This window comes from Protobothrops mucrosquamatus, unplaced genomic scaffold, assembly GCF_001527695.2.
Source record: "Protobothrops mucrosquamatus isolate PMUCROS unplaced genomic scaffold, P.Mucros_1.0 scaffold13, whole genome shotgun sequence".
In the NCBI taxonomy this organism is placed as follows: domain Eukaryota; kingdom Metazoa; phylum Chordata; class Lepidosauria; order Squamata; family Viperidae; genus Protobothrops; species Protobothrops mucrosquamatus.
The window spans coordinates 1,542,826-1,556,139 of NW_015386400.1; the positions used below are offsets into that span (position 1 = coordinate 1,542,826).

A 13,314-nucleotide genomic window follows, 5' to 3' on the forward strand; every position below is an offset into this window, starting at 1 on the left:
ACTCAGGGCGGCTTACAGGTAAATAAAAACAGTACAATACAATAAATATCTAAAAACCAAATTAAAATATATATTAAATGACCTGTATTAGATTTAAAATTATAAAATCCCTTTAAAATCCCTATAAAATCCCCCCCTAGGCCAATCCCGCTTGATGGAAAAGCCATGTCTTGAGGGCACGGCGGAAGGAGGGGAGATCTGGAATAATCCGGATCTCTGGGGGGAGTTATTATTGTAATTATTACAAAAATGTTATCTCAAATTAAAATTATTTTGAAACTTTATTCTATCCAACTTCCAAACAATCCCCATTCTGATACATATAAGACATTAATAGATAATTATAAAATGCCTGTGTGTTAGAAACAGAAATAGAAAAAATGTTTTTAAACTGTTTATATGAGTGATGCCTTGAGATGCATATTACCTAAAATTAGGTCTGCTCTAAGGAAGAGATTCAGTAGGAAACTATATTTATTTTTGGAATTTTGAAAAGAATTCAAATAGTAGTTCTTTTTAGATTCCTAGATCTCTTTTTACAGTTCATTCAATGTTTGTATCAGTGTTTTTGGAAAAATTGAATATAACCATATAAAATTAAGACAGACATCTTAAAGAACACACTTAATTTGGGGGAAAAGTTTTACAAGTATTGGGCGATCGTGCCTGAAATGGACCATTTGAAGATAACCAAATCTTAAAGGAACAAAAATTAAGATTTATTTTCATATTTCTAGGAAAGCAAAATATACTCACTTGAAAAGGCTTGGCAGCACCTTTTTCATCCTTACTTGAAATTATTTTGGCATTTTTTCGTGTCTCTCTTAAACGCTCAATTGATGGAGGTTTTATAAATATCACAAATGGTTTGAATTCCAAAGTCCTTAGATGCTTCACTGTCTGGAAAGTTGAAAATATTAAGAAGAACATGTTTATTTTAAAAATTATTTACTCTGAAACAATACAAGTCATCTCTAGTTTTTATGTGGCATTCCTCCCTAATAACAGATACTGTTATTAGATATAATTTATATAGCATTTTAATTGTTTAGCATAACATACACTGTTTCATTCAAACGATTCTTTGCAGAATTTGCTGAAATGCCAGTCATTTTTGGTTGTAGTATCTTTAACATGATATAATTTAACATGATATAATTCTGAACAAGATTTTAGGCTAAAAAGGCTAACAATTCTAGTACAATTGCTAGGATGTTACTAATTCTCTTTCACTAGTAATTTCTCCCTGGAATTGTTAATAGAGAGTGAAAGACATATTATCTTAATGGTAGGAAAATTAAATACTTTATTGCTTACTTACATGAGGCTGTACATCTAACAAACAAACTTTATTTTTTGCCAGAACAGCTCTAACTGAGTCAATGCTGGTACCATAGTAATTATTTTTATATTCCCCATATTCAATAAACCTGAAATAAAAAATAATATTTTATATTTCTTTTACAAATCTTATTTCCATATATCTTTTTTGTTTTTTAAAAAAGCAACCTGATATCCTTACTGTATCTATTGACAAAGACAACCTTGCAAATCAAGTGCCAAATAACATTTTTTAAAGAAATTCAGATATTTAAAAATTGAATGAATATCATAATTATTACAAAATATCATTTCAAATTCAAATTATTTCAAAACTTTATTTGTTTAGCTTTCAAACCTTGAACAATTAGTGTAAATCTTCACAGTATATATACTGGACACAAAACAAATATGATTAATTCTTTTCTATTTTCAAAATATCCTTTAAATACAGAGACTGAAACCTCTGATAGATTCATCTTGGGTTTGTCTTTAGACAAAACTTAATTTCAAATGATGGCATGGTAATGTGTATTTCCATCAGTGTTCAAGCTGCCCACTGAAGTGCAATACATATGGTTTATGCTAGAAACTGAAATTAAACTATGCTTTTGTCATCCAAGAATTCTCATTCAAGTTAGCTCTGGCATTTGGCAGAGCACTCAGATGCAGAAACATTCTCACATTAGCAATGCAAAATGGCACACACACACACAAAGACATGAATTTCGTGCTTCCCACATACTTGTTATTCTGTATATCTGTCTCGAACAAGTGCTTGGAAATAAAAGTGTATTCAACACCATCACTTTCTTGGCTTCTTCGAGGTCTTGTTGTGTCTGGTTTTATTGAAAGAGCATTAAAAACCACTTTGAGAGTAAATGAAAATGAACAGTTCTATTCTACTGGTTTTAATTACCAACAAACTGTTGAAATTCAAGCAGATGGAATTCAACTCTCAGAAATTCGTATGAAAATTTAAGAAATCTATCCTCTCTTCTCAAATATTAATATGGAACTGGTTTTGGTTGGTACATATCCTCTCCTTGCTGTCTTGCACCGTCTACATCAAAGAGTAATAATCCCATTATATGTGACTGCTCAGTCTACTGTAACTGTGATGTCAAATTCCCTTTCTAGTGATTTTCATGGTTGTAGAAGGCTGGCAAAACAAGAATACAAGGACCATGTTTGTTTCCTCAGCATAAAAAAGCCCTTTGTCTGCTTGTTTCCACCATGCAATAATGGAGAACTAGAGCCATTTACGTTCCTCATGAAGTGGAAGACGCTTTAAAAACTTAATTCAGATAATCCTTATCAGATTATATTTATGCTAATTAAAAGGAAGCTGAATCATACATTAGGAATTTATAGAGCAGACTTTTTCACTTACGTGGAACTGTTACACCATAATAGTGAGTGTCACTGATTAACAATTTCCGTTTTAGTTCATTCAGTCCTACACCAACAGGACCTGAAAGTTTAAATGTGTTCCAGTTAATTGTTCTGATTATTAATATTATAACATAATACAGTAGCTCTGTTTAAAAATCCAAAATGTTACTCAAAAGTGTTTTATTGGAACAACTCCAGTGTCTTCAGTATTCACTAGGCGGATAGGATTTCCAAAGCCTATGTATGGGTTTCCCAAACTTTGGCTTTTTACTATCTCTGAAATCAATAGCCTGTCATTTATTCTGCCAAAGATACACAACCTTGAATGGTCAATTGGCTAATGTTAAAAAAGAATGTTGATGGAATATAAAGATTAAGCTGGTACTAATCTCAAAATTCATGATGTTATATCCTTCCTTTTTTTCTCAGTATATTTAATATGTACCATACTTTGACTTAAAATAGCAATGTGAGATTACATCTTCTTACGGAGGAAAAAACAAGCTGTTTCAGAAATCTTTGGTTTACCTCAATAAAAGTTGTGTGCTATTCAGGAATGCATTTAGTTCATCTACTTGTTGGGTTTAGATGAAAATACTCAGAAAGAGACTAAATATATAATTTCAAACAAAATTCCAAATTATACAAGAGTTACTTATAATTTAGGCAAGATTAACACAGGAAACACATTACTGAGGAATACTAACAAGTTTAAATGTATTATAAAAGTCTAAAGATGATACATTTCAACTACTGCTAGCTGTAGAACCCTTGGATTCCAATAAGATATTCACAGTGCCCTCAAGCACAGTGACATATAAAATAGGATTAGTATTTCATGGTTTTCTTCTCTCCAACTTTGTTTTAGTTCCTGCTATGATATTTTTCTCATCTTTATTTGGAACAACATTCCAATGTATAAAGCAGTTTTTCTCAACCTTGGCAAGTTGAAGATGGGTGGACTTCAACTCCCAGAATTCCCCAGCCAGCCACCGGTATAAAGGAAAAGGGGTAATTACCACTTTTTCCTCCATTGTCACCTGGCCCCTCTATTTGTACCTGGATTCTAGGGAGAAGCTGCCCTCCTCGATGGCCAAAGATTAGGCCAAAAGCACAAACAGAAGATACCTTATACAATTAAACAAGAATTAATGACAAGATAATGAATTCTTACTTTACTTATGGTTTGTTATAGGACATGTTGCTAATATACAGGAAATACACACCCTTGACAATAATAAAATTTTAAAAACTGATGAGATCTATTATCCTTTCAAAATGACATATAAAACATTTTAGGTTGGATCCCAACTTTTTATTATATAAGCAGAAGGATTGTTATATCTATGGAAGAGATCTCTCTGCTCACTGAAAGAAGAATTCCTTCTTTCAGTGCCACTTGCTTTTTGCTTAAGGAACTGGCATTTTATTTCTAAAATTGATTCATTGGGAATAAATAGCTTGCATGGTATGTGCACAAGCTATCAAAATAAAAAATTACCTAAACCTGCAAACACCTAAACAATTAAAAAATGGATGTGTTTGCAGACTCAACTAACAGAAGAAAGTCTTATTTGGAACATCATGAGAAATGACCTAATGATAATAGCTAAGACAGTTCTACTCCATTAGTCGCAGTACTACTCTGGAATGGGACAACTTATTGTGGCCAATTTGCCATGGCCATCTTGCCATGGCCAATTTGCCACGGAACAACTCGCCATGGGACAATTTCATGCAGGATAACTCAATGCAAGCTGTTTTTTTTTACATTATTTTCATTTTGACGAAATTGGACAACATTTTGTGGCGGATAACATTTATCACATTGCATTTGTCCCATAGCAAGTTGTCCTGTGACGAACTGGCCAGGACGAGTTTCCCACGTTGAGTTGGTCACAGTGAGATGACCATAGTGAGTTGGCTGGAGCAAACTGTCCTAGATCCATATTACTCCATATATCAGGATGTTATGTTCGTGATATAATAAAATACCGGCCAGACATGACTGAAGCCTATGTTGGGGTCATCAGCCAAAGCAACTAAACAAGCAATCACCGGCCAGACATGACTGAAGCCTATGTCGGGGTCATCAGCCAAAGCAACTAAACATGCAAGCAAGCATTCTCTGGCAGAGAATGGGATATACGTATGTGTGGTGTTTTAACTTTGCACTGTTCTGAGGATGACACAACTATTTTAAGTGCAAAATAGGCTGTTTCAACTATTTTAAAACTCCCAAACATCCCTATGTTTCAGAGTTTCAAGCCAAAAATACTTCTGAAACAGTCTATTTCATATGCAGCAATAGGGTATTTCAAAAATTCAAAACCATCTACATTCTACATATCACTACTTAAAAGCTGAATTATGTATCGGAAGAATGATAAAACAGAAAGAAGAATGTACCTTTTTTCATCCCATTCCACCTCAATAGATAGAAATACCCCTCTAAAAGGAAATAAAAACAGAAAAGACATGGAGGGCTTTTCTCCACTGCTATTACTATCCCCACAGGAATGAAGAACAAGGGGATTGAAATCCAACAAAACAGAAGGTTGCACTAGTGAGCTTTTCAAGAACCAAGACAGAATAGTATACAGGTAATCTTCAACTCACTCAACCACAATTGAGCCCAAAATTTCTGTTGCTTAGCAAGATAATTGTTAAGTGATTTTTTTGCTCCATTTTACAACCTTTCTTGCCACATTTGTTAAGTAAACCACTGCAGTTGTTAAATTAATAACATGGTTGTTAAGTGAATCTGGCTCCCCACTGACTTTGCTTGTCAGAAGATCACAAAAGGTATATATGTAGCATCATTATGTATTATGTAGCATCATAAATATGAACCAGTTGCCAAGCATCTGATTTCTGATCATGTGACCATGGGGTTGTTGCAATGGTTGTGTGAAAAATGCTGTTTTTTCAGTGCTGTTGTAACTTCGAACAGAAAGTGTACAAAAAAGCAAGCTTGTGGTTTCTGCAGACCAACACTGAAATCAGTAAGACTACTCAGGCTTATTTTAAAAATGAGATAAACAGGGCCAAATAAGGTTGAAATCATGTTATAAAAAAGTTATGCTTGGTGAGGATACTAAATTTAATTTATAAGAACTAGGCAATATTTTTTAAACAGATTCCAACAAAAATTTTAATCTGGTTTTGCCTCAACCAACTATGTGAAAAAATTAATTAACTGACCTTGATAATAATATTAAACGTATTTCACACGTCATATTGGATGCGATTACTAGCTCACATAAAGATTTTTAAAATCTGATAATCTGTATTATGCTTCAATTAATACTGCCAGTTTTTCCACATTTTACCTAAGGCACTTTTATGATTTTGGCTAGACTTATGCTGTTTCTAATACCAAGAGAAAAAAAAACATAAAAATGACTGAGGACTGCAATAAATTGGTGAACTACTTTTGTTACTGTAAAAGCACACTTTCTTCACTTGATTTATTATTTCCAAAATAAAATAAAATTTCTAGATATTTCTTAAAGCTAGCATATGTGATTTGTTATAAAAAGTCTACTTATCACACTTTTCACAGGGTTCTGTTGATATAGGTGTAAAAGCAACTCAACCATATTATTACTTACTGTGTGGAACCCACAATTTCTTGCTCACAGTAGTAGGTGCCTGAATTTGTGCATTAGAAAATGGGAAAGCTCTTTTTAAACACTGATTTTAAGTGTCCCCTTGGATATAGGTTTTATAAAAACAGCAGCACTAGGGTCATATTCTTCTGGTTTGCAATTTTTAAATGGGAAATTTCTACTAATGAAGCATTGGCCAGCAAAAATGTAATGCAATAAATACTAGGAAAGTTGAAAATGTTGGATTTTGAATTAGATTAAGAAAACATCTTAAAGAAAAGTGCTGTTATTAGCGTGAAAATACTAAGGGCTTCTAACTCTACTTCACTTTGTAATTGATTAGAATCCTCGAGAATTCATGTCCTGGAGCACAAGTACATAGCTCAGTTAATTTAAATGCTGATTTTGAACATTTAATGGTTTTAGTTATAAGGAGAATATAGCAATAGCAAGCACAATGGGACACAGCCTCTACCTATACAGGCAACTAATAGTCCCCACTAATTATGACAGAGCAATTTGCGTAATTTTAAACCACAGTATCTAGAGAAACCACCTGGTATCTAGAGAAACTTCAAATTCATATATTTATATAACATAGTGCATTAGTATATGAATGTGTTGTTTATTATAAGGTACCATTCTTGAGCTTCTGAATTTATGCAAGATTAAAGAGTATTATTAGTGGCACATAATAAAGTCCTAGCCGTTTACTCTTGACTCACAGAAATGATAGGAACATGACATTCTAAAGCTCTAAGGAAAGAGTAAATGATGATAGTTATAAAAGCTACTACAAAAGCTATTCAATGCCACTTTTATTTTAACATGGCCAATTGGCCCATTTAGAGAACAGTAACAAATTAAGACAGTAGAAGCAATTCCACATTGCAGCTTAAGTTACTAGATGTTTCTGAAACCATCTTGAAATTCCAGTCTGGACTGTAATGGGTTGATGCTCAGATTAAGGGGACCACAGGCCCTGAGTGATCATGCAATGGCTTTTTAACCCGTCCCATCTATAGAATAAAGGCAAGTCTGTCTTGACAGGACCATGTTTGAATGGGTCTTCCAGTGTCTGCCCTTTTCCTTTTAGGAATGTTTCCACTTCACTAAATGACATGCTTTTCCTTTGCTTTCCCGAAGGTTTGCATCTATATAGACTCTTCTTCTTCAACATTATCACACTCTTTCTTTTCCATCCATCCATTTTATATCTTAGCCTTTCTCATTTTTATATGACTCTAGCCAGCTTACAATAAAACAAATGCACATCATTAATATATCGTTGTTGCCCGACACAATAATATTCCAGGCAAGGAGGGTGTTCTTTGCTTCTATGTTCTACTGTGGGACTAGATAAACTTCTAGGAAGGGAAGTACTGATGTTTCAGTTTTATGGAAGCAAATTCAATGAAGCTTTGTGGTTTTATTCCAATATGACAATGCTGCAACTTAAAAGATTTGGGTAGGTGGGAAGGTTTACAGTCTTCAAAAACAAGGGGGAAATGAGTTACCCAGAAGGATCAGAAACTGAAAGGAATTTGCCCACTGGGAAATAGGAGATGCAAGGAGAGGAAGTTGAAAAACATGGGAGAAGGTTCATTATAATGCTATCATTGCATCAACCACCAGATGATAATGAAAATGAGGAGGAGGAGGAGGTGGTGGTGGTGGAGAGGTGACGGTTAACCAGTGAAGAACATGCAGAGTAACAGCTCAGGATGAAATGGCTGCATGGGAATAGGAGCCACCAACCACAGGAGATGAGAGCCAGGTGCTGTAGCTAATTGGAACTGGATTAGAAAGAAGTGCTGTAGACCATCTGCTTGGAAGAGCTTATAATAACGTTTATGATGGGAAAAAAGCAATTCTGAAAATCTGGGCAGGGAATGTATTTGTGATGAGTTGAAAGGTTGAATGATGGTGTCATGTACTATTGTGTTCAAGAAAAAATGGGTGCACTGGACTGCTGAAGAGATAAACAGATAATGCAGATCTGTTCTGGGAAGGGTGAAAATGACCAACAGTAAGTAAGCATATAGCGACAAGATGACTTGGGAAAGGAAAAGCAGAGAAATTCTTTAGGGGTTTTGAAACTATTGTCTTGAGGTAACAGGTTCAGAATTCTTAGGCAGAAATCCCAGCACTTTCCTTTTGTATAAACTATACATATAGGCTCTAATGAAAAAGCTACATGTTGCTGAAAAGCTCCGAAACTTGAAAATGCTGATTTTCAAATAGTGAAATGCTTAATATAAAGCAGTACCTTAAATACTGGCAACTATAACCATGAAACATCCTTTCTGTGAAAATTCTAATATTCAAATGCCTCTTAAAGCCTTAAGAACAGAACAAGCAGTTATCTTGACTTGTTAATTTACTGCATTATTTGACTATAATATTAATTAATTTTTTCAAAAGCAGGAAATTATAACAGATGAATCAAGGTTGAAATTTACAACATTTCTGACATCCCTATATAACAGTTTTTGGTCAAGATTTGAAATTTTTGCAAATTTAAAAACACAAAACAGGCATGGCAATGAAAAACAACTGTAATAAGACTAAAAGCAATGCAGCTCAAGTTCCATCATTTGACTTAACCTCTTAAATTAGGAGTTAAAACTTACCAACTAAAACAACAAGTCTATATTTTTCATTAGGCTGCCGCCTATATTTTGCTACTTCTTCATAGGTAGGGACATCTGCTGTGTCGTACTGATCACTCTTCTTGCACTCATACATTGTCTTGTTCGTTTTTTTATCCTTTCTGCTTAGGCGAAAACTTCTCCTAAAGCCAGCTGTGGTTACATTTTTAAAAAAGCAAATATAAACGTTATTAGCCAATAAAGAAAACCACCTATAACAAATATTCTTCCAGGCAAAATACTTACTACTTTTGCTATCAATATTTTCACCATTATTTTTACATATAAGTATATACAGATTATAATACAAAATGCTTCTATTCCTCCAAATATCATATATTATTTTGCTCATGCAAAGTCATACATTAGGACATTGAAATAAATGTTGTTGTTTTTTTAAAAAAATCTGTTGACTAATAAGAAAATTCTTTAAAGACACTGCAGTTCATTTGGATTACTCAGTTATTTTTTCTTGAGGCTCTTATTCTATAAATATGTACTATTGATAAAAAAGAGACATTATCTAAATTTTGTTCAGTTTCACATATGAGGCATATTTGTCTTAGGCACTCAAACCAAGAACATACCGTATTTTTCACTCTATAAGACGCACCTGACCATAAGACACACATACCGGTACTATACTATTTCTCTTTCCCTCTTTCTCTCCCTCTATTTCTCTCTCCCTCTCAAAGATCCTTAAAATCCTTAAAGGTTATGCTTGGGCGGAAGACTTTTTCTTTTACAGATGGGGCGGGTGGGCCTGACATTCGCACGCAGGCAGGACCCCGCCCACCGAGCCACCGCTTCCCCATTGCCCTCCACGCCAGCCGGCTCCGTTTCCAGACCTCCCAGCTGACAGGCACAGGTCCGGGGGTCGTCAGCTGACGGGCGCAGGAGTTCGGTGCTGCAGCGGCCTCACCTTCGCCCTCCGCACCGGCCAAAGCGTTGCCTGACGTTCCAGCTGACGGGCGCAGGTCCGGGGGTCGCCAGCTGACGGGCGCAGGAGGTAGGCGCCGCGGCGGCCTCCCAGCCGCTTGCTTCTTCGGCTGGAGCAATTGCAAGGGCTTGCATGGTCCCCAAGGGCCGCTGACGCGCTCCCTGCCGCTGGCGACCATGCAAGCCCTTGCAATTGCTCCATCTGTAAAAGAAAAAGTCTTTCGCCCAAGCATAATGCCAGCAGTTCTGTGCCACAGAGGCTTGAGACACGGAGGCGCGGGATGCGGAGCGGCGGGAGGCGGCATTCGCTCCATAAGATGCACAGACATTTTCCCCCATCTTTTTGGGGGAAAAAAGTGCGTCTTATAGAGCGAAAAATACGGTACTTTGCCCTTCAAATCTGCACTATTTGCTTAAAAACTCTCCACCCTCACTAAAAGATATCCAGAACTGTAAATAAGTAACTATAGAATGCATGCAATGGGTTGATCATCTCTCTATATATATGCCTATTAGATCCAGCAAAATTCATATAGTTGATATCCATCCTGGTTCAAAGTGACATACTGTGTATTTATAGACAGGGATTAATAATGCCATGGTCTAGTTCCATTAGAAACAATACAATCTTTTCAATCACAATAAGCAAGTTTTTAACAACAGAATCATAATATATTCATTAAAATGACATAAAGAACAATTAAGAAAATTATCATGTAATATAGTTTTGAAATTAAAAGGAGTAAAAAATTAGAATAGTCAATATAAATAATGTACAAAAGCATTTTTGGGGTATTTTTCCCATTTTTTTCATATACAATCCAAGGTGTTGAACACACCTAATACTCCTTCCTTCTCCTATTTTCCCTACAATAACTATTTGGTGAGATGAGTTGGGCTGAGAGAGAGAAAATGATCCAAATTTTTCCTGAATTGTACAACTGGAGATCACATGATCATAGGATGCTATGACTGTCCTAAACAACTATTGGTTGCAAAGTGACCAACTCTTGATCATGTGGCTATGGAGACACTGGCAGTTGTAAGTGCGAGGACTAGTCATAAAACTACTTTTTCAGTGTTGCTCTAACTTTGAATGGTTGCTAAAGAAGCAAGTAATCAAGCAAGGTCTACCCGTATGTTCCTTTAAAGGTAGAAATCTGCAAAAACTTCAGATATACAGATCATCTACTCTCCAACTGGGATTCATTGTTATTTCTTATGATGAAAATTATATGATAAAGAATCATGTGGCATAGATATTGCTGAGCAGATTACATCAGGAGGTGGTTTAGATACTGTCAACACATTGTTATCAGAACCATTACGAACCCAAGGAAATCCTAAGTGAGATGAAATTTTGTGAAGATGGAACAGCCATAGTATTGTAGTGCTAAGTATCAATTGTATTTTGAATGGTGCTTCTCTGGGTGACCAATAATCATGTTGCTAAGAGAGATCCTAGAAGTCATTTAAATTTTGATGGTTTCAATATTATGAGCTTCATGAGATATTGGGATAAGAAGGGCTTGAGTAAAGTTTAGAATAAATAATTAAGAATTGGAAGTTCTTATCCTAACTGACTGTTTCATAGGCTGCCTTCCTAAGGAAACATGAATCCATGATAGTGGCATGACATTTTGGCCTACGTTCTAAGGCAGTGATCCACAAAGCTGAAATAGAAATGTATAGTGACTATTTGTGAAGAGGAAAAGCTGCAACATTTTTAAAAAAGTAGCTCAAAAGCAAGATACAATACAACTATGGAAGTTCCAAAAGAAACCTGGGAAAGGACAAAACACTGAAAAGAAATCCAGAGAAAAAAAGGAAATGAGAGGAAAAAAAGATCTGCAGTAGGCAAACCACAAACACTTTTCAGTGTTGAACAGTGTTGTGGAAAAAACTAGAGGTTTTGACAGTTGGGCTGAATTTAGGGAGTTAATGAATAAAGCTCTTGGGTTTTCATCCTAGATTAAGGATGTTAAGAACCAGCTGTTGTAGAACTGATCTGCACAGGTGCAACTTTCAAGGTGGTATGTGGAGTTTACAAAGAGTATGAATGATTTAACTCTAGTTTAAAGAGTGAAAATGCAAATAACCTTATGGCTTTTAGAAATAGAGATGGCCTTCGTTAAATGACACTTGTTCGGTGACCATTTCAACTAACAATGGCACTAAGTGACTGGTACTCATGACCTGTCCTCTTATTTCTGTAAGTTGCAGCATCCCCAGGATGACATACTTGCCATTTACAACTTTTTGTCAGCTTCCTACAAGCAAAGTTGATGGAGAAACGGGCAGGAGGTTGGAAATAGCACTCACTTAAAGATCCAGAGTGATTTGATTAATGACGGCAACCAGAAATCCTGGAATTTCCATGTTAAGCAGAGTGGTAATGTGACATCAGACTTTATGACCATCTTGCTTAATGGCAGAAATTTCAGTCCCAATTACAATTGTGACATGAAGACTACCTGTATGTAGGCCTCACTTTGGAGAAATTTGAATACAATTATTTCATGAGAAAATGCCTGCAGTTTAATAAATCATAGCAGCAATATAAAGTACTAGCCACAGATATAGTCAAGTCCTTACAACATTTTAGTATTTATTTGTGCATTTCTTTCATTACTTGACTTGTATTCATTGAAATCACAAAGATTTTTAGACATTTATATACTTGGTTGTTGAAGGTATGCTTCAATCCAAATCAATGCAGTATAAGTTCAAGCCATAAAATATTTATTGGTGAAAACGTAAGCTGATGGAAACTTACAAATAAGATCTGGTAAAGATGTCAGGCTTATTATTAACATAGGGAAGATATTTGTGTATATGTGTGGGGAGGAACTAATATGTTATTCTACATAAATAGAGTGAACATCACTCTTCAGAGAAACTAATATCATTAAGAGCCAGTGAACATGGCCAAATATTCCCTCTGCTCAACTGTTTTCTAAGGGTTATACTTCTCTTTTATACACAGAAACAAATTATTAGTCTATCGTTCACTTAAACAGAGAACATGGAAATTAAAAAAATGAAAGAACTTCAATTGGGGGAAGCACAGAGTAGAAAGTCAAACTGTTTTATATACTGTAATGCTAGAGTCTAAGAAAGAAGGAAAAAACATATTTTCTTTTGTTTTAAAATTGAAATAAAAATACTGCTTCATGTATTTAGATTGAGCAGGTTAGACATTTTAAACATATGAAACATAAATTGAAATCAATATAATTGGGGTGGGAGGATGGACAACATCTAGAAGATCACAGATATATAAAAGCAATGGTTTCCCCCGTGACACTATGAGAGCAAACTTGAACAAGGAAGAAACTGGAGAGAAAGACCATGGATACCAAGTCTGTAATGTTGAGAAAAGAAAGAGAAGAGGATGA

The 13,314-nt window shown here is 35.2% G+C and overlaps 1 protein-coding gene across 1 annotated transcript in view; it reads right to left on the reverse strand.

The window, feature by feature from the left end:
- Positions 1 to 13,314, reverse strand: part of MPP7 (membrane palmitoylated protein 7) — a 60,632-nt gene that overhangs the window by 2,804 nt on the left and 44,514 nt on the right. Inside the window, exons 11-15 of the mRNA XM_015810655.1 lie at positions 8,960 to 9,130; positions 2,714 to 2,794; positions 2,066 to 2,159; positions 1,322 to 1,430; positions 757 to 900 (exon numbers count right to left, since the gene is read on the reverse strand). Of these exons, the coding sequence (XP_015666141.1) occupies positions 757 to 900; positions 1,322 to 1,430; positions 2,066 to 2,159; positions 2,714 to 2,794; positions 8,960 to 9,130 (599 nt within the window). The remainder of the gene's footprint in view (positions 1 to 756; positions 901 to 1,321; positions 1,431 to 2,065; positions 2,160 to 2,713; positions 2,795 to 8,959; positions 9,131 to 13,314) is intronic.